The 25,477-nt window shown below is 45.0% G+C and overlaps 2 protein-coding genes across 2 annotated transcripts in view; both read right to left on the bottom strand.

Annotated features, from left to right (window-relative positions):
- Positions 1-25,477, bottom strand: part of LOC134206616 (uncharacterized) — a 511,727-nt gene that overhangs the window by 256,617 nt on the left and 229,633 nt on the right. The window lies entirely within an intron of this gene.
- On the bottom strand, positions 15,611-16,972 carry LOC134218366 (uncharacterized). The gene has a single exon (XM_062697311.1). It carries the CDS (start codon positions 16,970-16,972, stop codon positions 15,611-15,613), a length of 1,362 nt encoding a protein of 453 aa, XP_062553295.1.

Raw genomic sequence — 25,477 nt, forward strand, 5'->3', positions numbered from 1 at the left:
GATGAATGTAAGGTCAGTGAGATGGAAATGGGAGCAGTTCCCCTCTATATATTACCGATGATTGTATGGAAAGCACGAAGGTTTTTTGGGGCTAAAAACCAATCATGAAATTTGCACGAACTGAATGAATGGCAAAATCAACTTCATTGCAAGCATAAACACTTTAATCGGGTTCAAATTTTTGATTTCGGTTTTTCTGTTATGTTAAATTCATTGCAATCGCAATCGTGTAAACTAATTAGTTATAATTGTATGGTTGAATGATGAATAAATGAAATAATGGGACGCGGCCATCGTCTTGGAAAACACTGTTTCACTTTGGCACGGAGATGCACGTAATCGCAGTTCAGGTTGTTCTCGCCGTTGATTGCTGATTGATTTCCTAAGATTGGACCATCAAAATATTGTTGCACTCTACTCCGGATTAGTTTGAATGATGATGCTATAACTTTAGTAGCTCTGTTGCTGGAGGTGCGATGTTTACTGGCCGATGCTGACGTGTTTCCCCGATGGAATGAGATGATAAAAAAGCGTACTCCGTTCTCCAGCAGCACTGCCTTGAATTCATCAACAAAGGACGATCCACAAATGAGCATGCCGCGAAGCATGGAATATTACCTGCAAGTAGAAAAAAGAAAAAGTTCGTTTAGTACCAAGAGGAGCTAAGAGAAAATCAATCTCCGCAGAATCTAGACGATGGTTGTTAGAACGAGAAGACGGATTAGGAAGGCTGTGTGGGGGATGCTATAGAAAAAAATGTTGAAACACCTCGTTATAAGCTCTTCAGTGAATATCCTCACCGGAGCATGCCGATTATCTGCGGCACTTGAGACTTTCCTCCTTGAGCCAGCCGTTTCCACGTAACTGGGAAGGACAAGCAAGGGAAGTAGCATATTCAAAAGACTTCCGCCGTACCATCTCCAGCGTCATATTATTTTGGCGCTGCAAGAAAATCTTGACACAGAACAAGCTTCATTTCAGGAACCTTCAATAAAAATGTAGTTTTATAACCTTGCCACTATGCAACCGGCTGCTAAGGCAGAGAGCGGCAGAACGTTTATTACGGAACAAGCATAAAGTTCTCGTTTGGTGAAAAGCAAGGAAGGATATTATTCGTTATTCTAAAGAAAATGGTTGTGTTCCTAAGCAATCGAGGTTAGTATGTAATGATAACTTGGTCCATAACTTGGATTGTGTTAACTATTTTCAAACAATTTCAAATTTGTTGTTATTGAAAAAGAAATACATCGGTCTGATGCAAAATACGTCGTCCGAGTTTTATCACTTTAATGAAACCAGTTATTCACTCGCTGACCACTACCTGGTAGATTGGAAATATATTTTTATCTCAAGGCATAACGAGTACCATCAATTAATGCTCAACGTCATCTCCAAGAGGCACAAATGTGATAGTGCTTGTCACTCAGAAGGACGAGTAGAGTAAGGACTAAATATCGGATTCTAAGTTCGAACTTCTTCACGTCGTACTTGAGACTTGAGCTGCCAGTCTCATGAGGCAAGCCAGTTTTAAATGAATTCAAGTGGCACCCCTGCTGCTGCTGCTGCTACTGTTGATATTGCAGAAGAAGCTGCGCCACGAGTTATCTTCGCATATCCTGCTGAATTCAGCTTATGCTGGTTGACTTTTGCTAGCTGCTTAGGATGTAACAGAATGAACGTGATTTCCTGCGATGGCGGTGGGGACGTAAGTGCTACAACAATGCGTGGGGGGCGCACACAGTGAAGGCGAATCATGAACATTCATGATTACGATAAACCCTTCGTTATCCTTCGTGCGAGCTACCAGTTAAACCGGATGGCTGCCAGTAGGAGCACACCATACTGCCGCTTTTGACAGTTGTTTGCTCAAGAACGTTGCGTTCGTTGGAAGCCCAACTGAGTGTGAGGATTCAGATGCTGCTCTAACGGAGGCATAGGTTAAGATGGGGCCATTATAGATTTGCGCTCTAAACATGTTTGGTTCGAAAATAATGGTTATTGTCTATCAATATTGTCGATTGGATGCTTATCTATAGATAAAAATTGATTTTAAATTTGACTCGAAGGTTGATTGTGAGTTCTCTTCAAGCTTTGTGCTATTAACAACCGTTTTCTCATCGTATTTGAGTATGGCTGAACGTCGCTAATTGATTTAAATGCTCACCAAGAATTTTTAATATCTTCTATATAATAAAAATGAAATGGTCTGTGTTCGTATCCGCATAACGCGAAAACGGCTGGATGGATTTTCTCCCTTCCTTCAGCAGAAACGTACGTTATAGTTTCCGACGGGTTTATATGATATTTCCTTATTCGAAAATCATGAGTAAAGTTGAGAAAATCATGAAAAACTTAAATTTAGATTCGTATGGAAATTTCGCATGGGAAGATTACAGCGCTCTTTTTCGCCTACTATGCAGGACAACGTCTGCCGGCTCGACTAGTTAAAAAAAAAATCATCATGATTACCAATACTTTAAGGACAAGCATCCCGGAATCCAACATTAAATTCACTCGAGTTTTTAAGACGCATCACTCGATACGAAAGCAACGGACTGTCATTTTAATTATTTCGGCTTTGCTGCGTCGCAGCATGCGTTAAATGATAAATAATGTAGAGCCCGAGAAAAAGAAAAAGAAAATGAAGCGTCAGCCAAACATGGAAACTAAGCCTTTTCGATGTGCGGAATGAATGCCGATATCTGATCGTCATCTCATTTTCGGTGCACTGATCAAACTGGTACCTAGTATGAGCTCCATAAGTTCAGGCTCATGAGAATGTTTCATAAGAATTGTTTTATGCAAATCATAAGATTCTGTTTCAGCCAAACCTGACCGTCGACGGACGTGTGGTGACAACATGACCCTCCCAATCTTGTCGTCCATGATTCAATTCTGGGCTATCCTATTTTTGAACAATTCAAAGCTAAGTTTGTCTTATGATATGCATTCCACTCGATAATCCTATTAACATCTATCAATTTTCTAACAGCGAAAAAAATTAATCTAACGATGATTGTACGAGCAATTCCTTCCGTGTGAATGAATTTGCATTTATTTTTCGGAAATTTTTCAAAAATAAAATCAACGTAAACTTTTTAATTCACTGTACTCATTTTAAAAATATGAAAAATCCATGATTTCACTTACGGAAAACATATTAACAAAAAAAAAAAAAAATGACCAATGCTTCCCCGGATTACGGCATTTGTTCGTGTTTTCTTGTGCACGCAAAACGATCGCGCGATAATCGAAATAATTGGTTCGGCTTTGTGCGGATTAGTAGGGTAAGACGGTATAATATGCCCCCCCTAAGGCAACTCCTTGATAACTTTTTACTTTTCAACGCAATTTATGCTAACTTTGTGTTATTTGGTAGTCCAGGAAGTCGCAAATGCATTGCCCGTGAGTAGTCATATAAACATATTACAGATAATACGTAATAAAGCTTTTTTGAAAAGTCGTGAAAAAATGAATTTTAAAAAGTGCCTGGGCAATACGCCCCACCTCAACCAAAGACGTTTAATAGCCCTTCATTAGTATTTTATCAATCCCATAATAAAAAGGCTACAAATCCTTATGCGCTTGACATTAAAAAACCAACATAGGTCCATTCAAGCAGGTGTGAATTACATTTCAATATTTTCCATACAAATTGGAAGCAACTGCTGCAGGCTCGCTGCGCTTGTGTACAGTTGGTAAGGGCATACCGTCCTGCCTACACTGGGGCGTTTTGGCCAGTGAAACATGTTTTCGAAAATCGTTACATTTTTGAAGATGACGCAATTTTATATCATATTAACCACTGAGAAAAGTAATTTTGTTGCCCAACAGAGTGTTCCAGTGCAAGTTTTGCGGACAGTATGCCAGAGTCGCTCCAGAATGTTGAGCAAACAAACATGAAAGGTTACATCAAAACTGTAACTTTTTGTATTTTGCTATTATTTTCATTGTGTAATACAAAAATACTTTCACATTCACATAGTATGATGGGTTTACAAATACTTTTAGGTACCAACTGATTTTGACCCTTAATTAGTTGTAGTTTTGTAGAAATCAAAGGGAGGCGTTTTGGCCAGGTGGGGCGCATTATACCGTCTTACCCTAATAGACCTGTAAGCCGCCGCCGCCGCCGTCAAAAATGAATCGGCGCGGCGCTGCTTGAAAATTGTCCACGCCGCCGAATAGTTTTTGCCACGCCGATGGCTGTTGGAGGACTATTAAGACAGATTCGTACATTTTGTTAATCATTTTTACAAGTGAGTTCATACTATCGGAAATACATATTTTCAGTCACGTTCCTATTACATTTATCTACTTCCAAGTATGCAGAAATTATAAGATGGCGACCTAACCACAACTGTGACTAGTATTGAGCTGAATTTGCTGTACAAGGATGCTCGGGCAAATATAAAAATATGTTTTCTAAGGCTGCATCTCATTTCCCGAATTAAACTCGTATTAAGTGACACTTGAACAGCTCCCGAATAATTCTGGGGGATCATCCATGAAAATCTGAAGAATGCGTAAGTTGGTTTCTGGAGGAATTCACGGGAATGAAGTTTCTGGACTCCAAAGAAATTTTCATCGGGAATTTAGAGCAAATGCTTCAGACACTTCTGGAGTAATTTCTGGAAGAATTTTGATAGAACTTTTGTATGAATTCCGGGGAGAATTCTTGAAGGACCTTTCCTAGGAATTCTTGGAGAAAATTTCCGAAAAATGTTTTGAGGAACAATTTTCTGGTGGAACCATCGGAAAAATTTCTGGAAGAACTTCCGGCGAAATTACTGGAGCAACTTCTAAAGGAAATGATGGAGAAATTTTCAGAGGAACTTCTGTAGGAATTCATGCAGGAACTTTTGTAGGAGTTCCGGGAATAATTTTTCGGGGAATTTCTGGAAAAACTTCCAACTAATTTCTGGTGGAAATTCGGAGAAATTCCTGGAGGAGCTTCCGAAGGCGTTCCAGAAGAAACTTCCGGAGGAATTCCAGAAGGTATTTCCGGACGAATTCCTGGAGGAACTTCCGGACCAATTCTTGGAGAAGCTTCCGGAGGATTTCCTGGAGGAACTTCCGGAGGCATTTCTGAATAAATTTTGATCGAACATTCGTAGGAGTTTCCGGAAATTTCTGGAAGAACTTCCAACTAATTTCTGGTTAAATTTCGGAGGAATTGCTGGAGGAACTTTCGATTGAATTCCAGGAAGAACTTCCGGAGGAATTCCTTGAGGAACTTTCGGATTAATTCCTGAAGAAACTGAGGAATTCCTGTATTCCCGAGATTCTCCAATTGGCAAATAGTACACACAACCTCTATTTGATCAGTACAATTGATGATGAAGAATGTGTGTAGTCATTCATTTATTCAGACTAAGGCCGAAGTGGCCTGTGCGGTATATAAGAGTCTTCTCCATTCGGCTCGGTCCATGGCTACACGTCGCCAACCACGCAGTCTACGGAGGGTCCGCAAGTCATCTTCCACCTGATCGATCCACCTTGCCCGCTGCGCACCTTGCCTTCTTGTGCCCATCGGATCGTTGTCGAGAACCATTTTCACCGGGTTACTGTCCGACAATCTGGCTACGTTGCCGGCCCACCGCAGTCCTCCGATTTTCGCGGTGTGAACGATGGATGGTTCTCCCAACAGCTGATGCAACTCGTGGTTCATTCGCCTCCTCCACGTACCGTCCGCCATCTGCACCCCACCATAGATGGTACGCAGCACTTTCCTTTCGAAAACTCCAAGTGCGCATTGGTCCTCCACGAGCGTCGTCCAGGTCTCGTGTCCGTAGAGAACTACCGGTCTAATAAGCGTTTTGTAGATAGTCAGTTTGCTACGGCGGCGAACTCTATTCGATCGGAGCGTCTTGCGGAGTCCAAAGTACGTACGATTTCCAGCCACTATGCGTCTCCGAATTTCTCTGCTGGTATCATTTTCGGTAGTCACCAGTCAGCCCAAGTACACAAATTCTTCTACCACCTCGATTTCGTCACCACCGATGCAAAATCGCGGTGGGTGGCTCACATTGTCTTCTCTTGAACCTCTTCCTATCATGTACTTCGTCTTCGACGTGTTGATGACTAGTCCAATCCGCTTGGCTTCCCTCTTCAGTCTGATGTGACTACCTCCATCTTCTCAAAGTTACGTGCCATGATATCTATGTCGTCGACGAAGCTAAATAGCTAGACGGATTTACTGAAAACTGAGCCACTCGTGTTAATCCCTGCTCTTCGTATTATCCCTTCCAAAGCGATGTTGAATAGCAGACACGAAAGACCATCACCTTGCCGTAACCCTTTGCAGGTTTCGAAGGGACTCGAGAATGCCCCTGAAACTCGAACTACGCACATCACCCGATCCATCGCTTTGATCAACCGTATCAGTTTATCGATCGATCGATTGTATCATATGCGGCTTTGAAGTCGATGATTAGATGATGTGTGGGCACGTTGAATTCGCGGCATTTCTGCAATACTTGGCGAATGGCGAACACCTGGTCCGTGGTGGAGCGTTCGCCCATAAAACCGACCTGGTACTGCCCCACGAACTCCCTTGCAATTGGTGCTAGTCAACGGCATAACATTTGGGAGAGTACCTTGTAGGCGGCGTTCAGCAATGTGATTGCGCGGTAGTTGCTACAATCCAGCTTATCGCCCTTTTTGTAGATGGGACACACGACACCTTCCATCCACTCCTGCGGCAAAACTTACTCCTCCTAAACCTTGGTAATGACCCAGTGCAGCGCTCTAGCCAGTGCCTCACCACCGTGTTTGAATAGCTCTCCTGATATTTGGTCAACTCCAGGGGCTTTGTTGGTTTTCAGCCGGCCAATCTCCTCCTGGATTTCCTGGAGATCCGGAGCCGGTAGAATTATGTCCTGCGCGCGTTCCCCCAGGTCCATCACCATACCGCCATCTTCGTCTGCCACATCGCCATTCAGGTGCTCTTCGTAGTGCTGCCGCCATTTTTGGATCACCTCACGCTCGTTCGTAAGAAGGTTCCCGTTTATGTCCTTACACATATCAGGCTGTGGCACGTGGCCCTTACGTGAACGGTTTAACTTCTCATAGAACTTTCGTGTGTTATTAGCGCAGTACAGTTGCTGCGTCTCTTCTCGGTCTCGATCTTCCTGCTGACGCTTTTTCCTCCGGAAAATTGAGTATTGTCTGTTCCGCGCCTGTTTATGTCGTGCCTCGTTCGCCTTCGTGTGGTGTCGCAGCAATCTCGCCCATGCTGCATTCTTCTCTTCTACTAACTGCTCACATTCGCCGTCATACCAGTCGTTTCTCTGATCCGGGGGCACCGTGCCAAGTGCAGCGGTTGCGGTGCTACCAATGGCGGATCGAATATCTCTCCAGCCATCTTCAAGAGACGCTGCGCCTAGCTGCTCTTCCGTTGGGAATGCCACTTCCAGTTGCAGCGCGTATTCTTGGGCTAGTCTATCGTCTTGTAGCCGCCCAATGTTAAGCCGCGGCGTCCGACTTCGACGCGTGTTGTACACCGTCGAGAGTTTTGAGCGCAGGCATACTGCAACGAGGTAGTATCAATATTCGCATTGCGGTAAGTGCGGACGTTCGTGATGTCGGAGAAGAATTTACCGTCGATTAGAACGTGGTCGATTTGGTTTTCCGTTTCTTGGTTAGGTTATCACCATGTGGCCTTGTGGATATTTTTGCGGTTAAAGAAAGTGCTTCGGACTACCATTCCGCGAGAGGTTGCGAAGTTTATGCATCGTTGGTGTGCAGACCATCCGGTTCGATGACCGGTCTATACATTTCCTCCCTTCCTACCTGTGCGTTCATGTCACCGATGACGATTTTGACGTCCCGCAGTGAGCATCCATCGTATGTCTGCTCCAGCTGTGCGTAGAACGCTTCTTTCTCGTCGTCGGGTCTCCCTTCGTGTGGGCAGTGCACGTTGATGATGCTATAGTTGAAGAAACGACCTTTAATCTTCAGCTTGCACATCCTTGCGTTGATCGACTGCCACTCAATCACGCGTTGGTGCATCTTACCCAGCACTATGAAGCCGGTTCCCAGCTCGTTGGTGGTGTCACAGCTTTGGTAGAAGGTAGCCGCTCGATGCCCGCTTAGCTTAGCTGCTACTGAATGAGCGTGAGTGTGAGTATTTGTAATGTCTGGCGGCTACATACTGGCAGCAGGGACTATGTCTAAGGGCTTGACGAACCCTCCCCAGGCCATCTGCGAGTTGTGGGGTAATCGACGGTAAATTCTTCTTCGACATCACGAACGTCCGCACTATACCGCAGTGTGAATTTTGAATCCGATCACTTGCAGTATGTATGTGAAAAGTGTCATTCCCTTTTTATTTTCATTCTATTGTTTATCTTGTCTGGTTTAACAATTAGTTTCCATTTTAAAGTGTTAGGTGTTGAACTTAATTAAAAATTAAAAAAAAACACCTTAATAAAACTTAAAAAAAAGAAATCCGTGCCAAGTACCAAGAAGCCAGAAACGACTGCAGGCAGACCATAAGGGAGGTGAAAGAAAAGTCCAGGGCAGAATTCCTCGACGGGATTAACGACGAGCAATCGACCATCGAACTCTGGAGGCACATCAACTGTTTCAACGGTAAGCGTAGGTCGAAGGGCATCTCACTATCCATAAACGGATCGGTTCAGCGGGACCCATCAATAGTAGCGAACCATTTCGGCCGACAATCCTCATACGGTGAGTACCCGGAAGCCTTAAGAAAAAAGCACACAGACCCTTCCTCGAAGATCCTGGCCTTTCAAGTCCCACCCGATAAAGACGACTGCTTCAATAAACCGTTCTCGATGGCGGAACTGGACTTCGTATTAAAAAAGGGCAAAGGCAAATCTGCTGGCCCCGACGATATGGGCAACCCCATGATTAATGTGGCAAAATCACCCTCCTGGCAGCGATCAATAAGGAGTTTGCTGATGATACCTTCCCAGATGAGTGGCGGTCTAGCCTGGTGGTTCCCATTCCCAAACACAACGGTCAAGCCAACGAAGCAAGCGGTTATCGTCCAATTGCATTAACCAACGTCGGATCTCACTTTAGCTCTAACAAGCATCGAGTGCTGCTCGTTTTTCTCTTGTCTCCATCTCGCAGAGCATTTTTTGTGTTTTCTTCGACGCGCGTTTCGGCGGATAGGCAGCCATTACGGTGTTTTATTTCGTTTCAAGGGAAAAAAGTGGTGCCACTTTTCTAATCGCCGGCGGTAGAATTTTGGCCAGGATTCGGGACCAAGGATCCTGAACATAGTCCGAAAACCGGATCGATCCGACCACGGCATCCGGAGATGAGCCGTCTCAAGCAGAAGTGTGTTGTCATTCGGCTGGTGACGCGTTCAATTTGGCTGTCGGGACGCGCTCACTCAGCCAAGCGGAGACGCGTGGTGGTTTTTTCGTCCAACAAAGACGGCAAAGCTAGATCAGCGTGCTCTCGTTGTCGGTTTTGGTAAAACATACCAAATGTGCTATCGTCGCGTCGTCGTCGTGTGTAGTTTGAGGCAACTTTTCGCCGAGTGATTATTTTTCCGCGTCGCTCAATCCACCAGTGTCGCTTGGTGGCGCGTGTGCGCGACTAATGGAGTTGGCCGCGGGTCACTCCTTCTGCCTAGGCAACCTAGCCGTATCAAATAGCCGCGATGGCGAGTATGCTGGTCGAAGATTACCCAGTTTCATGGACCCAGCTGGCACATCCGGACCGCTGCAGATTCTGCGCCATTTACAATCGCCGCTCGATCGAGTCGTATCTTGGTGGAACCATCGACGGCGCGGTTAAGGAGAATCGCGGAGCATCATACGCTCTTAAGGCACGTAGTACAAGGCAATTCCAACGCTTGCTACAAATGACCATGCTGAGTGACGAAACCCCCGTGTCTGTCATCCAACATCCAACACTCAACATGTTGAAATTATTATCTTTTGCCGGAGCTTAGTGACCAGGGAGTTACGGAAATCTACCTATCAAACGAAGAAACACCGAAGGTAAGCTCACCAACACGCCGGCTATTCAGTTTGAGATCGACCAGCAAAGCGTTCGGTTGTGCATTCGATTCTCTGTCGGTTTTTATCGCATTTCAAATCGCTGAAAATACTATCGATCGTTGCCGGTACAGTGCCATTGCGTCCCCTTAAGCTATTCGCCGAGCTATCTGATTAGTGCCAGTGTAGGGAATTTTCGTTTCCCTGTTTTGTGTCCAGCGAGATGCTGGATTCTCCATATGACCGAAGATGAGATCCTTGAAGAACTAGCTCATCAACAGCAGCGGTTATCGAAAAAGGTGAGTCCATCTAGCCGCCTAGCGTCTGTCCTTGTATTGAGAATACATAAACCAACTGCACCGCAATACATCACAGTTGGATTGGTCAGAAAACCAACTAGACCTTTTTATCCGCGACTTACCCGATGCTTTAACTGCCTCGAGTACGGTCACATCGGCAAAAATTGCAAGAAGAACAGAAGATGCTCAAACTGCTGCAACACATGGCATGACGAAGTATGTAATCGACCAACCTTTTGTCTACACTGTAACGAAGACCATTACATCAACTCTCTTCTTTGTCGAAAGTTCAAAGAAGAACAAGAAATCGTTAGAATCAGAATTCAACATGATGTCCCCTTCTCACAAGCCCGCCGTATCTTCTCTGAGCAGCGTGGTTCCTATTCGCAAGTGACACAACAAGCAAGAAGACTATGCACCTGCAAATGTTCATGCAGCACAAATCGTCAGGATTCATCTAATAGCAGACCCCCAACAGCCAATGACACTGACACGATGACCACTACTCAGATCGAAACAGATGACCAGATCCTACCAACACCACATTGTTGACACCCGAACAAACGATTGACGATGGTAAAACAGACTCGAACAACATCATGCATGCTAATCATTCCCTTGAACCAATCTGTCAACAACCTAGTACATCATACTCATCCAAAAAATCAGGAAAGAAGAGCAGGAACAACACACCCGTCGGACACCAACCAAGAGAATCGGAATACTTAGGAGACTCGCCGCCACGAAAAAAAAACACAACCATCACCTTACACGGATGTAGATTTGAAGCAACCACAACAAAATGAATCCAGAAGAACGAGATATAACAGATAGACCAAGAAAAGCTATTCTGCAGTGGAACTTGAACGGCCTCAAAAGAAATCAAAATGAGTTACGACAAATAATATACAAATACAATATTTACGCTCTAGCGCTGCAGGAAACACATACTGACTTTAATTCCCATCAATCGGCTTGGGGCAGTAGGAAAACATCTTCTAATGGAAGAACCCTCCTCGAAACAATCGATGAAGAAGACCTGCTGCTTCTTAACGATGGATCCCACACACATCTAACAATCAGCTCAAGGAGCACGGATGCGATAGATCTCTCACTAGCTTCTGTTGAATTGGGAACTGAATTTCTTTGGGAGGTTTTGCAGGATACACAAGATAGCGATCATTTCCCCAATATTCTTAAAGTTGAAACCTCAGATCAAACAGTTAGAAGTAGAAAACGTTGGAAAATAAATGAAGCCAATTGGACCCTTTTCGAAGACCTTATCACTACCCATATACCCCCCTGTGTAGAGAACGATATGCAATCAATCACCCGTGCTATTGTCAATGCTGCTGAACTGTCTATCCCACAAACGACTGGCGTTCGCAGACCCAATGGTGGAACACACAATTAGCTGAAGCAATACGAAATCGTCGTAAAGCTTTGCGTGAATTAAAATGAACACCCCGACAGAGCAATTAGGAAAGAAGAATTCAAAAACGCTAAACGGGTAGCACGTAAATTAATTTGGGATTCTAAGAATAAGTCATGGTAAAAATTTGTAACTAAACTAAACTAACTATGCTATGCTATTACAACACTATGGAAACAAGTAAGATCTCTGTATGGGAATCGACGCTCATTTCAAATTCCCAGTTTGCAATCCGACAGTGGTCTAGTTACACAGCCAACTGAAATTGCAAACTTGCTAGCTAAACATTATACAGATGTTTCCTCTGATAGAGGATATTCAAGCGAATTCATTAGAAAGAAGCTATCCGGTGAATCACGAACTTTAACTTTTCCTTAGAGAGCTAACGCCAACTACAATAAATCTTTTGAAATGCATGAGCTGCTACATGTGATAGATAACGCTCGAGGATCTAGCCCAGGTCCAGACGGAGTATATTATGAAATGATTAGAAGATTACCAATACACGCAAAAAATACTCTACTGCGCGAAATCAATCGTTTTTGGGATAGCAATGATTTCCCGGACAATTGGAGAGAATCACTATTGATCCCAATTCTAAAGCCAGGGAAAGATTTAAGAGATCCGTCTAATTATCGCCCAATATCTCTAACTAGTTGCACTAGCAAGATCATGGAACGCATGGTAAATCGTAGACTAACTTACCACATTCAAAGTCAAGGTTTATTAGACAAACGACAATATGGGTTCAGGAAAGGAAAATCTATCAATAGCCATCTTGCAGTACTAGAGGAAGAACTTCATGCTTCTATAGCCAACAACAGCCAAACGGAATTTGTTTCATTGGATATATCCAAGGCATGACAACATTTGAAAAGGGCGTAACAGCCAAAATTTGTTCCTTCTGATTCTTTGTGCACATATATAGCTTTATATGTAGACGACGAATCAGAAGGAATAAATTTTGGCTGTTACGCCCTTTTCAAATGTTGGTCTAGAATATGATGTTACATGGAGACGTCTAATAATCTACACACTCATTAACTGGGGATTCGGAGGAAATATGGTGAAAGACCTAATAAATTTTCTACAAAATCGTCGTTTTCGTGTTCTTGTTGGGGCAGTGAAAAGTGATGAAATGATTCAAGAAAATGGAGTACCGCAAGGATCCGTCATTAGCGTAACCCTTTTCCTTATTGCCATCAACTCAGTGTTCAGTGCAGTACCAAAATCCATTAAAATCCTAGTTTACGCGGATGACATTATCATTTACATCCCTGGAAAATGTCATGAAGTTCTCCGTAAACGACTTCCACAAACTCTTGTATCGTTGGAAAAGTGGTCATCCAAAACTGGTTTCCGATTATCTCACGAGAAAACGACAGCTATGCATGTGTGCCGCAAGCGATCACATCAAAGTATTCCTCCTCTAAAATTAGAAGGATGTGAAATTAGAGAGGTTCAAACAATGCGTATATTGGGAGTTATCTTCGACAGTAGAATGAATTGGAATACGCATATCGAAAAGATCAAATCAGACGTAGAACCAAGAATTAACATTCTTCGTTCTATCTCAGGAAACCGATTTGGTGGACACCCCAAAACTATGATTAATATTTACAAGGCAATAATTCAGCCAAAACTTCTTTTTGGAGCGCCTATCGTCAACGCAGCCTCAGAAACGCAAATAAAAAAACTGAACGCATGCCAAAACAAGGCAGTGCGACTTGCTATTGGTGCATTTATGACGAGTCCCATAGGTAGCATACTGTCCATTAGTGGGGTTCTACCTCTGAAATATCTGATCTGGGAAACCTCCATCAAAAATCTAATTAGTTTATCTTCAGTATCAAGGGAAAACTCAAACTTAGCTAGTCTACGTCGGGCTAGAGCAATCGCTACCAATAATCTCAACATTGAGATCCCAAACATAGAAACGTATTCAACTCATACGGAAAATTGGGCGTATCATAGACCTCAAGTATGCTGGAAACTTAAAGATGCTGGGGGACGAAATCTTTCGATCTCTATGGTCAAGCGGAAATTTGCTCGAATACAAAATGAAGACTTCGTAGCAGCCGAGTTCGTATTCACGGATGGTTCCAAGAAACCAGGGAAAGTAGGAGCTGGAATTGTATCAGGAGAAGATGTAACAAGTGTAGGACCCCCAGACCTATCGATATATTCGGCTGAAGCGTTTGCTATACTGGAAGCAATTCATCGACCGAAGAACAGAGCAGTCCAAAAAGTGTTGTTGCAGCGGTAGAATGCGGATCTTCAAAACACCCGTGGATTCAACAGATTGAAATAATGTTATGTTCAGACCAAACTACTGTTCTTTGCTGGACTCCCGGACATATGGGCATAAATGGAAATGAGCAAGCAGATCGCGCTGCAAAGGCAGCTCTTGAGATGCATCCGAGGGAGTTACCAATTCCTGCATGTGATGTCATAACGGAAATCAAATCTATAACGCGTTGGGAATGGGAGAAGTACTGGGATCAATTAAGAGAAACAAACTACGGCAGATCAAAAACAACACAACGGAATGGATCCCATTGGGTAATAGGCAGGAACAAATCGCAATCACACGACTGCGCAAAGGTCACACAAGAGTTACACACTCTTATCTTTTTGATCGAACCGATCCAGTTTGCGAAACATGCGGAACATATTTGGATGTTAAACATATTTTAATCAACTGTCGCAAGTACTAAGACAAAAGACGATTGTGTAACATACATAGGATCTCTGCACGAAATTTTGAGCGAAGACCGGATTGCTCGGGCTAATATGAAGAACTAAAAACACCACGAGGGTGGCCGTGCTGGTGTAGAAGTCATAACTAAATGGAGAAGGCGTTGGTAGGACCAGAAAGGAAAGTACGGATATAAAGAAGAAACAGGATCAAGAAAAATCGGGAGAAGCAAGAAGAAGACAAGAAAAGCATGAAGAAGGAGCCAAGGAAGCAACAAGATGAATTCAGGAAAAATCAACAAGAAGAAAGAAACCAAACAGAATTCAAAAGCAGAAAAGAAACAGTGAAAAAGTGTGCGTGGAAGAAAACATTTAAACTCTATTCAAAGAAAAATCAGCCTTAAAGTAGTATGAATCAAAGTTAGCAGTAGAAGACCCAAACTCAGAACAACGTAGCTGTCCGCGCCTCGGAATCCTCTCCGACGGCTCTGTGCCTACAACGGCGGAACGGACTAATCCGGATATAGGTCACTGGTTCGCGAATTACAGTCACTAACCGGTACACTGCACTGGGGGATTTCGGTCGGGGAGATAAAAAATCACTTCACTCTACTTGATACTATCGCGATCGCGTGTATTGCTGTACGGTGTGAAGAGACGGTTACAACTGACTTTGTGTATAAAGTGGGTTGGATGCTGTGATGGATATTCTTAGTCTATTGGATGTGCTATTGATTGGGGGCTATTGTGTGTCATATGGTAGTATAATGTGGAGCGTGGGAATGGGGTGTATGGTGTGAAGTGCAATATGGTTAACAATTTGGTGTTGTAGTGCTTAGTTTAAATATACAATTTATTGCGGTTGACGCAACATACCGGCCACCAATGAAAGAAGTTCATTATAATTCGAAAAGTGTGCTTAATTCTAACAAAATTCATATACTTAAGATCTATGGTTGATGATAGCAGGATCAGTGTTGCTGGCCTGGGGGCCAGATATTTCGCCAGTAATGGAGGCGGAACGAGAGTCATCATCGATTGGGAGGAGGCACACCTTCACAATTGGTCGGTCTAGTACAGCACCGGATGCAAGCCTGACATCAATTACACGGACTATTCCGTCCGCGCCGGGATGTACAGCTGCAATGCGGCCCACGCTCCACCTGAGCGGGGGAAGATTGTCGTCCTTCAGGAGTACCAGCTTACCGACTAGAACGTTCGGCTGTCGGAAGAAATACTTCGATCGTTGCTGAAGCTGGTGGAGATAGTCCGTAGACCACGATTTCCAGAACGACTGGGTTCTCCGTTGATTTCCTGCCAGAGCGATAGCCGATTCTTTGGGATTTGAGACAGGCTGGGCTCGGGGATCGATTGCAGAGCCGACCCAACAAGAAAGTGTCCCGGGTGAGAAAGTCCATGTCGCTTGGATCCTCCGAGACTGCAGTGAGCGGCCGCGAATTGAGGCAGCTTTCGATTTGGCAGAGAACAGTGTGCATGGCTTCGCTTGGCAGTGCTTCTAGACCCACGACTCTCCGGAAGTGGTGCTTCATGGATTTGACTGCGGCCTCCCAAAGGCCGCCGAACGTTGGTGCGTTTGCAGGAATGAAATTGAACTGGATGGCGGATTCAGCACAGAACGATGCCACTTGCTGGTGGTTGAGCTGCGAACAGAGCTCTCGTAGTTGCTTGTCTGCACCTTTGAAGTTGGTGGCGTTGTCGCAAAACAATGCGATTGGTTTACCACGGCGAGCAACAAACCGTTTCAATGCAGCAATGAAAGCATCGGTGCTGAGATCGCTGACAAGTTCAAGATGCACGGCTTTAGTGACCATGCATACGAAGACGGAGACGTAGGTTCGAATCGGCGCAGCTCTTCTTACTGGAGACTTGAGCCAAATAGGGCCGCAATAATCGACACCGGTGTTGAGGAAGGCTCTTGCTGGTGTTACTCGAACTTTCGGGAGTTGGCCCATCAGCGGACATTCCGACTGCGGTCGGTCGCGATAACAAGGCAAGCAGTTGTTGACATGCCTCCGTACCAAGTTACGAAGGTGTAGAGGCCAGAATTGCTCACGAATGTGTGCGATCATCGCGCGAGGACCAGCGTGTAGGAGTTGCTTGTGTACCGAATCGATGAGCAGTGACGTTAGTGGGTGCACTTCAGGCAGGAGTATCGGATGCTTACGTGTAAACGAGTACGAGGAGTGGTTTAGCCGGCCACCGACAAGGAGTAATTCATCATGGATGAACGGATGGAGAGTTTTGAGTGGTGATTTTCTTAGATCTGCTTCAGTTCCAGCCCGAACAATAGCGATTTCGTGGCTAAAGCACTCATCTTGAACGACCTTCACGAGGCCGATGAGCGCCTGATGCAGTTCCTCGGCGGTAAGGAACGGTGTAACTTGCAGATCTATTCTAGTTAACTTGGCACGACAATGCCGCACAAAACGGCGACAATAAGCAGCGATGCGGATAAGCCTCGTCAGTGACGAGTATCGATTGAACAGAGTGTGATCGGGTGCCTCGACTGACCGTGAGATAGCTGCAATTGTAGCTGCTTTCATCTCTAGAACTTCTGATTGGAATTCATTAGATTCTGGAATTGTGAACAGGCTTGGCCATTCCGAAGGGTCAGACGATAGCCAAGGTGGGCCTTTCCACCATAGGGCGACGTTGATGAGCTCGCACGGATCAATGCCTCGCGAGATGATATCTGCCGGATTCTCCAAACCGGCGACATGGTTCCAGATTCCTCCTTCAGTCATTCGTTGAACTTCCGCGACACGATTAGCCACGAACGTATTGTAGTTTGTAGGAGGATTGTTCAACCAGTGTAGAGTGATGGAAGAATCTGACCAAAAGTAGGCCTCAGGTGTAATGTTGAGGCTACACACCACGTTTTGGTACAGCTGGGACAGAAGTACAGCAGAGCATAGTTCCAAGCGGGGAATTGACAGAGTTTGGATTGAGCTACGCGGGATTTGGCTGTTAGGAGACGGCACGCGATGATACCATTCATGCCGGTACTTCGTATGTAGATGCACGCTCCGTATGCATGCTGAGAAGCATCGCAAAATCCATGCAGTTGTATATTTTCTCCTGCACCTGCTGCTTTTACCAAGCGAGGGATGGAGAGGTGTTCGAGAGCTTCTAGACCAAGTCTATAGTTTTCCCACTCGACGTTCAGTGCGTTGGGAAGCGGTTCGTCCCACTCCAAGTTTGCTTTCCAGAGTTGTTGGACGAACACTTTCGCCCGGATTACCACTGGACCGAGAATGCCCAATGGGTCGAATAACTTGGACATTTCGGAGACGACGATCCGCTTGCTGAGTGGAAGGTTCATGGAGAACTCGGGAACTTTGAACCGGAATGTATCCGACTCAGGATGCCACAATAGTCCGAGTGTGCTAACCGAACCTCGAACGTCGTCGACTTCTACTATCGACCGGTTGTCTTGCAAATCTTCCGGAATTTGGGACAGCACTGCACTAGAGTTGGAGGACCACTTTCTCAGTTCGAAACCTGCGGACCCAAGAATGTTCTGCACACCGGAATATAACTGTACTGCACCTTCCACTGTATCGGAACCGCTGAGGAAATCGTCCACATAGAAATCCTTTCCAATCTTCGACGGGATGTCTCCATCATCATTCGAGTGGTCATAGGAGAGTTGTTGTAGACATCGTGTTGCTAAATACGGCGCACTGGATGTGCCGTACGTCACAATAGTGAGCTCGTAGGAGCGAGCGACGGAATCTGATTCGCTTTGCCAGAATATCCGTTGAAGATGTCGATCGTCTGGATGCACCCAGATCTGCCGGTACATTTTGGTGATATCGGCAACGAGAGCTATCTCATTCGTTCGGAATCTGACGACGATGGAATACAATGTGTCCTGAACAGTTGGTCCGACCATGAGACAATCATTGAGCGAGATTCCCGTAGAAGACTTGCTGGACCCATCGAAAACCACTCTGCACTTTGTGGTGGTGCTACTTGGCTTGAAAACAGCGTGGTGAGGAAGATAGAATGAGTGGGGATGAGTGGTGTCTTGTAACGGATCTACGGGAACCATATGGCCAAGATCGATATACTCCGCCATGAAGCTGACATACTGTCCTTTCAGATCGGGATTTTTGACTAACCGACGTTGCATCCAATGGTATCGACGAAGAGCGCTAGCTTTGGAGTCACCTGTTGACTCAAGATGCCTTCCTTTCTAGGTAGGCGCACAATGAAACGACCTGATTCATCATGGGTAGTGGTTTCTGTGAAATATCGCTCACAGGTTGACTCCTCCTTGGACAGTCCACGATTGCCAGGGCAGCTCTCGATTTCCCAGAATCGAGATAACTGTTTGTCGAGATCTTCCGTAGTGCACAATAGCGCAACTGATTTGGCACATCGGGCTTCAACAGTGGTAGATACAGAACCACTTACTACCCAGCCGAGCACGGTACACTGTAGAACTGGATGACTTGATGGAGAACCAATTCCAACTGGCAGCTGACCTTCTCGGAGTAGACTGAAGAAAAGCTGTGCACCGATGACCATATCGATCCTGTGCGGTGTGGCAAAATCAGGATCGGCGAGAGCTATTGTGGATGGGATGTTCCATTTCGAAACATCGAGTGTCCTTCCCGGAAGATCGTTCGTAATCTTCGGAAGAATGCTGAATTCCAAACTGTTGGAGTAGGTGGAATCAACGGAACTGAACGTTGCAAATGTGCACTGGTGACTATTCACTGTGGATCCACCCATTCCGGCGATAACTGCTGCTCGCTTCTGCCGGTGTAGACCAAGAAGCTGGACGATTCTTTCGGTGATGAAATTCGACTCCGAACAGGAATCAACAGGGTTCGAACGAATGTGGACTTTCCTGTTGGACCGTGGACCTTTACCACGGCAGTCGACAGCAGGACAGTGGAGTATGTGGCCTTCGACGAGCTGGCAGCAGCTAAAGCATTCGAAGTGTGGGGCTGATGGGTGGTGGACGAGATGGATGAGGTGGACGGAGTGATCATGGGAAGCCGAGATGACTCACCGTCAGTGTTAGAGGTGGATGGTTGATTCCTAATTGGTAGTTTTGCTTGGGGTTGGGTGGTACGATCATTGGGGAGGACGGATGTAACAGAGTGTGGTGCTTCTCGTTGCATCTCCGGCAGGGTTTCGATGAACATTCACGACTGAGATGGTTGGACGACAGACAATTCCAGCATAGTTTCTTCTTGCGAACAGTGTCTTGCTTCTGCTCCAGCTGCATCTGTTTGAACACCTCGCAGTCATAAATACGGTGGGGTTGATGACACACAAGGCAACTGAATTTAGGTGGAAACGGCTTTGAAACGGATGCGGTGTGAGCAACAGAGAGGCGAGGCTTGTCCCGGGGAGGGGAGGGTATCACGCTTCCACTATTCAGTGAAAGCAGAATCCGTGCTTGATCCTTCAAGAAAGTGATCAACTCGCTATACTTCGGAATTTCTTGCCTATCGTTGCTTGTCGACCTCTCCCTCCCTCAACATGCTCTGACCCAAACGACTACACACCATGTGTACTAGTAGCGAAGCTCCATTGCGTGGTCGGCTCCCCAATGTCGTTAAAATCTTTACGTGGCGTTCGAAATGGTCGACAAGTGATAGAATTGCAGAAGAAGATTCCTTCCTCACGGGCTCAACATTGAAAAGCGAGTTGATGTGGTTTTTGATCAACAGGCGCTTGTTATCGTACCGACTAACCAGAAGATCCCACGCAATCTTGTAATTGTCCCCGGTAATGCTCGTGGTATCCAGCAGACGCTTGACTGGGTCCTTGAGCGCCGCCAGCAAGTAGTGAAACTTGTCCACAGCTGCCAAATCCTTATTATTGTGGATCAAACTACGATAGGCGTCGTAGAATGGGATCCAATTATCCATCTCACCATCGAATGTGGGCAGATCAATCTTCGGTAGTCGGACGACAGAGGAAGAAACGTGAGACGCTTGGGCAGAAGGCGTGCTATTCTGCTTATTCAATGTGAGAAAATCCCGGAGCTTGTAATACAAGTCCTCCATATCACTGCGCTTCTTGACAAACGTCGCCTTCGTTTCGGCTTTCTCCTCCATGAGTAATTCCACCTCAATGGACACGTTTACAAAACGATCGTATAACTGATCCAACCTCAGTAATCTTGAGTCGATCTTACTCTGATCGACCTCGGCATCATACTCATTAACGAACGTTTCTATAGTTTTGATGGCGTCCACAGTGACACTCATCAATTTCGAGCGTTCTCGAAGCGCCATTTTGCTTCCTCAGAACGCCACGAACAACAAAACCACCACAACCCAAACAATTACAAAAACTACGATGCCGGTCCACTCCACCAATCCAAATTCCAAAAAAGTTACTCTACTATGGAGTACTCACCGTAGTCTCGCCGACCCAATACTACCACACTCTACTCACGATGGCACAGGTTCTGACGCCCAAACCTGGAAACGGGATGGCACAGGTTCTGACGCCCAAACCTGGAAACGAGATGGCACAGGTTCTGACGCCCAAACCTGGAAACGAGATGACAAGGTTCTGACGCCCAAACCAAGAAACGTGTTGGCACAGGTTCTAACGAACAAACCTGGAAACGGTTGTTCTAGTTTTAACGACAAACCAGAAAACGAATGCACTATTGGGTTTTATCGCTCTACCTGTAAACGGTTTCACTGCACTAGCGCTTTTCTACCACCAAAATGTCCTCTTTGGACCACTGTGTACTGTGCTTTCTTTCTGGTTCAATTATTCAATTGTCCAGTCCAGAGTCCATACAGTTCACTCTTCGTCACACACACGGCGATCTGAATCACACGCGACCCGGAATGCGACGGAAATCCCAATCTCCACCGACCAAATCACACCGAAGTCCCAGCACCGATCACAAATCGGAGAATTAATTAATTGCCCCACAATAAGCAATCAATCACCTTTCCCCACTTCACTGTATCTGGTCGCACATGCGACAACAATTGCACTACCAATGTGCGCTTGTTTCCCACTCGAATGGAACGATAATCCGGTTCGAAGGACCAAAAAGATGTCCGCGCCTCGGAATCCTCTCCGACGGCTCTGTGCCTACAACGGCGGAACGGACTAATCCGGATATAGGTCACTGGTTCGCGAATTACAGTCACTAACCGGTACACTGCACTGGGGGATTTCGGTCGGGGAGATAAAAAATCACTTCACTCTACTTGATACTATCGCGATCGCGTGTATTGCTGTACGGTGTGAAGAGACGGTTACAACTGACTTTGTGTATAAAGTGGGTTGGATGCTGTGATGGATATTCTTAGTCTATTGGATGTGCTATTGATTGGGGGCTATTGTGTATCATATGGTAGTATAATGTGGAGCGTGGGAATGGGGTGTATGGTGTGAAGTGCAATATGGTTAACAATTTGGTGTTGTAGTGCTTAGTTTAAATATACAATTTATTGCGGTTGACGCAACAGTAGCCATTTACAAGATAAGTATATAATACTATAATTGCTTTTCATTTATATCGAAGGCCGCCCAAGGCGGTAAAAATTAAATAAACAACAACCAACAACAAGCGCCGGCTATTGTCATCACTCTCACAGATACCCACTTTCCCGACCACATCCACTTTGGATGGTCCCGATGTGCCACCCGCAATTATTATCCGAACCCCATGCGCTGCTTCCGCTGCTGGTAGTTCGGACACACCGGCAGAAGATGCAGCAGTTCCGTGCAAATCTGTGGCAACTGTGGCAAGCACCACTAGGATGAATCGGCCATGGCAACCGATGAAGTCAGCCCCGCAGTAACGTGTCAACTAAGGGTAGTCGAAGTACAAATAATCAAAGTCGACCAGGGCATTTCATACCCACAAGCCCGAATCATCATCGAAGCACGTGGCGGATCCGACCAAGCGACATCCTTTTGCACACACAGGCCGTCATAACGGCTACAAGACGCTAGACTAGCCCAAGACTACGCGCAGCAGCTGGAAGTGGCACTCCCAACATAAAAGCAGCTAGGCGCAGCGTCTCTTGAAGATGGCTGGAGGGATATTCGATCCGCCATTGGAAGCACCGCAACCGCTGCACTAAGCAAGGTGCCCTCGGATCAGAGAATCGACTGGTATGACGGCGAATGTCAGCAGTTAGCTGAGGAGAAGAATGCAGCATGGGCGAGATTGCTGCAACACCGCACGAGGGCTAACTAGGCACGATACAAACGGGCGTGGAACAGAGTATTATATACAGTACCAGACGGGATTTATGGGTAAACGCTCTACCACAGATCAGGTATTTATCGTACGTCAGGTATTGCAGAAATGCCAAGAATACTACGTATCCAGCACACATATCATGATACAATCGATCGGGACCAACTATGGCAGCTAATGCACGAGAACGGATTTCCGGATAAACTGATACGGTTGATCAAGGCGACGATGGATCGGGTGATGTGCGTAGTTCGAGTTTCAGGGACATTCTCGAGTCCCTTCAAAACGCGTAGAGGGATACGGCAAGGTGATGGTCTTTCGTGTCTGCTATTCAACATCGCTTCGTAATACGAAGGGCAGGGATTGACACGAGTGGTACGGTTTTCACGAAGTCCGTACAGTTATTTGGTTCAGCCGACGACATTGATATTATGACATGTAACTTTCAGAGGATAGAGGAAGCCTCCATTAGACTAAAAAGCGAAGCTTAAAGGTTTGGACGAGTTATCAACACGTCGAACGAAGTACATGATAGGAAGAAGCTCAAGAGAGGAAAACGTAAGCCACCCACCACGAGTTTATATTGGTGGTGACGAAATCGAGGTGGTTTACGAATTCGTGTACTTGGGCTCACTGGTGACCTCCGATAACGATACCAACAGCGAAATTCGGAGACGCATCATGGCAGGAAATCGTACGTACTTTGGACTCCGCAAAACGCTCCGATCGAATAGAGCTCGTCGCCGTACCAAACTGACTATCTACAAAACGCTTATCAGACCGGTTGTTCTCTATACGGACACGAGACTTGGACGATGCTCGTGGAGGACCAACGCGCACTTGGAGTTTTCGAAAGGAAAGTGCTGCGTACCATCTATTGTGGGATGCAAATGGAGGACGGTACGTGGAGGAGGCGAATGAACCACGAGTTGCATCAGCTGTTGGGAGAACCATCCATCATTCACACCGCGAAAATCGGAAAACTGCGGTGGACCGGGCACGTAGCCAGAATGTCGGACAGTAATCCTGTGAAAATGTTTCTCGACAACGATCCGACGGGAACAAGAAGGCGAGGTGCCCATTGAGCAAGGTGGATCGATCAGGTGGAGGACGATTTGCGGACTCTCCGCATACAGACCTTGGCGACGTGGAAAGTGGTTACCTCGAATATATTTTTCAAATCAAAATCTTCCACATAATGTACATATTCACATATGAGTTTTCAGAACATTATAAATTCCGGAAGAATTCCTGGAGGAACCTCCGGAGGAATTCCTGAAGAAACTTCCAGAGGTATTCCTGTAGGAACTTCCAGAGGAATTCCAGGAGGAACTTCCAGAGGAATGCCTGGAGGAACTTTCGGGGGAATTCATGAAGCAAATTCCAGAGGAGTTCCTGTAGAACTTGCGGAGGAATACCCAGAGAATCAATATTCGAGCAACGCCTAACAGTATACCCTTTGTCATCAACAGAGTTTGTTACTGACAAACGCACCTTGCAACAAGTCTTTGTCAGAACCTGAACACAATATGACAAGAATCATTTGCCTTGCATGCTCTGCTATTTCCGAGAATACGAGGCTATTTTTGTAATCAGCGTTAGATTATCGAATATTTCTATGAAAGTAGAAACTACGATAGCATAAAACCGAAATTTGCTCTAGAGAGAATGCAAAATAACAGAATGAAAAGTTAGCAACAAAATTGTATTCTTTTTTGTCGTGGACAAAATTTTTCGGATCTTTGTCATTATTATCTCCGACAAAAACAAAGCTTTGTCGTTGGTTCTCTTTTGTCGTTTGTTTCGTATGCAAAACACGAAACGACGAAAAATTGATTTCCTGGGAATACCTGAAGAAACTTAAATTTCAATCTGTGCGCCACAGGTCTAATTAGTAAATCACTTTGACATAGTTTCGTACATCTATGAAACGGAGTGATTTCGTGTCATTTGATAGATATAAGCAGATATTGGTAAGCATTTCCTCTAAGGCGTCAAAATCAGACATTCAACCTACACAATTCAATGTAATGCCGATCGGGTTACCGATTTGTTAAAGCACTTGTGAAACGAATGCACTAAAAAGTATAATTCAAATATAGTCTTTAATCTAATTGACATGGCCTATGATGAGTGCAGACTTTTATCTGCTCAACCTAGTTATAACGTATTGAATCGATGTCAATTCGTGAAGAAGTCAATTATTCTGGGTTATTCCTGAAAACATTCAAAATTATTTTTCTTTCAGACATAGTTCAACGCTTCACGGCATCATATTTGTGCACATGGTGAAAACGTTAACTATGGGTATATATTACATTTTCTTTTCTATTGATGAATGTGCTGATGGAATAGAGACACAAATATTGAAATATCACTTTGTAGTAACGTATTTTGAAGTAAAAAAACCATAATTTTATTTGTCGCGGATTTATTCAAGTCGCGGAGTGTAACATCTAAATGATAGGTCGTTCAATAATTTTTTTTGGAAACTAAGCTAGAAAGTGCGCATTTATGTCTCATCTGTTACCATGGTACCCTACATTGCAATGAATACGGTTGGTAACGAGTCTGAGTGATGTTTCTTCAACCAACCGTTAATGCGATGATAAGAAAGGCAAATATTCATACCCATTCTTCACGTTTTTTCGCTTTCTTAAAGTGTGCGGAACCAACCAAGTGAGTGTGATATTGTTAAATCTCACGAAAAAGTGTGTGCGGATTGCGGAAGCTATCGTTTGCTACGCTATGCGTAATCTTTACTACGCTTTTTATGAAGTTTTTTTTTACAGGCAAACAGGGAACAAAAGGAGAAGAGTTGATATTAAGTTTAAGGGTGAATTTC

This window comes from Armigeres subalbatus, chromosome 1, assembly GCF_024139115.2.
Source record: "Armigeres subalbatus isolate Guangzhou_Male chromosome 1, GZ_Asu_2, whole genome shotgun sequence".
NCBI lineage: Eukaryota > Metazoa > Arthropoda > Insecta > Diptera > Culicidae > Armigeres > Armigeres subalbatus.

Excerpts from the sequence above, each read along its gene's own strand:
- LOC134218366 (XM_062697311.1), bottom strand. The coding sequence starts at position 16,972 with ATGAAAGCAGCTACAATTGCAGCTATCTCACGGTCAGTCGAGGCACCC.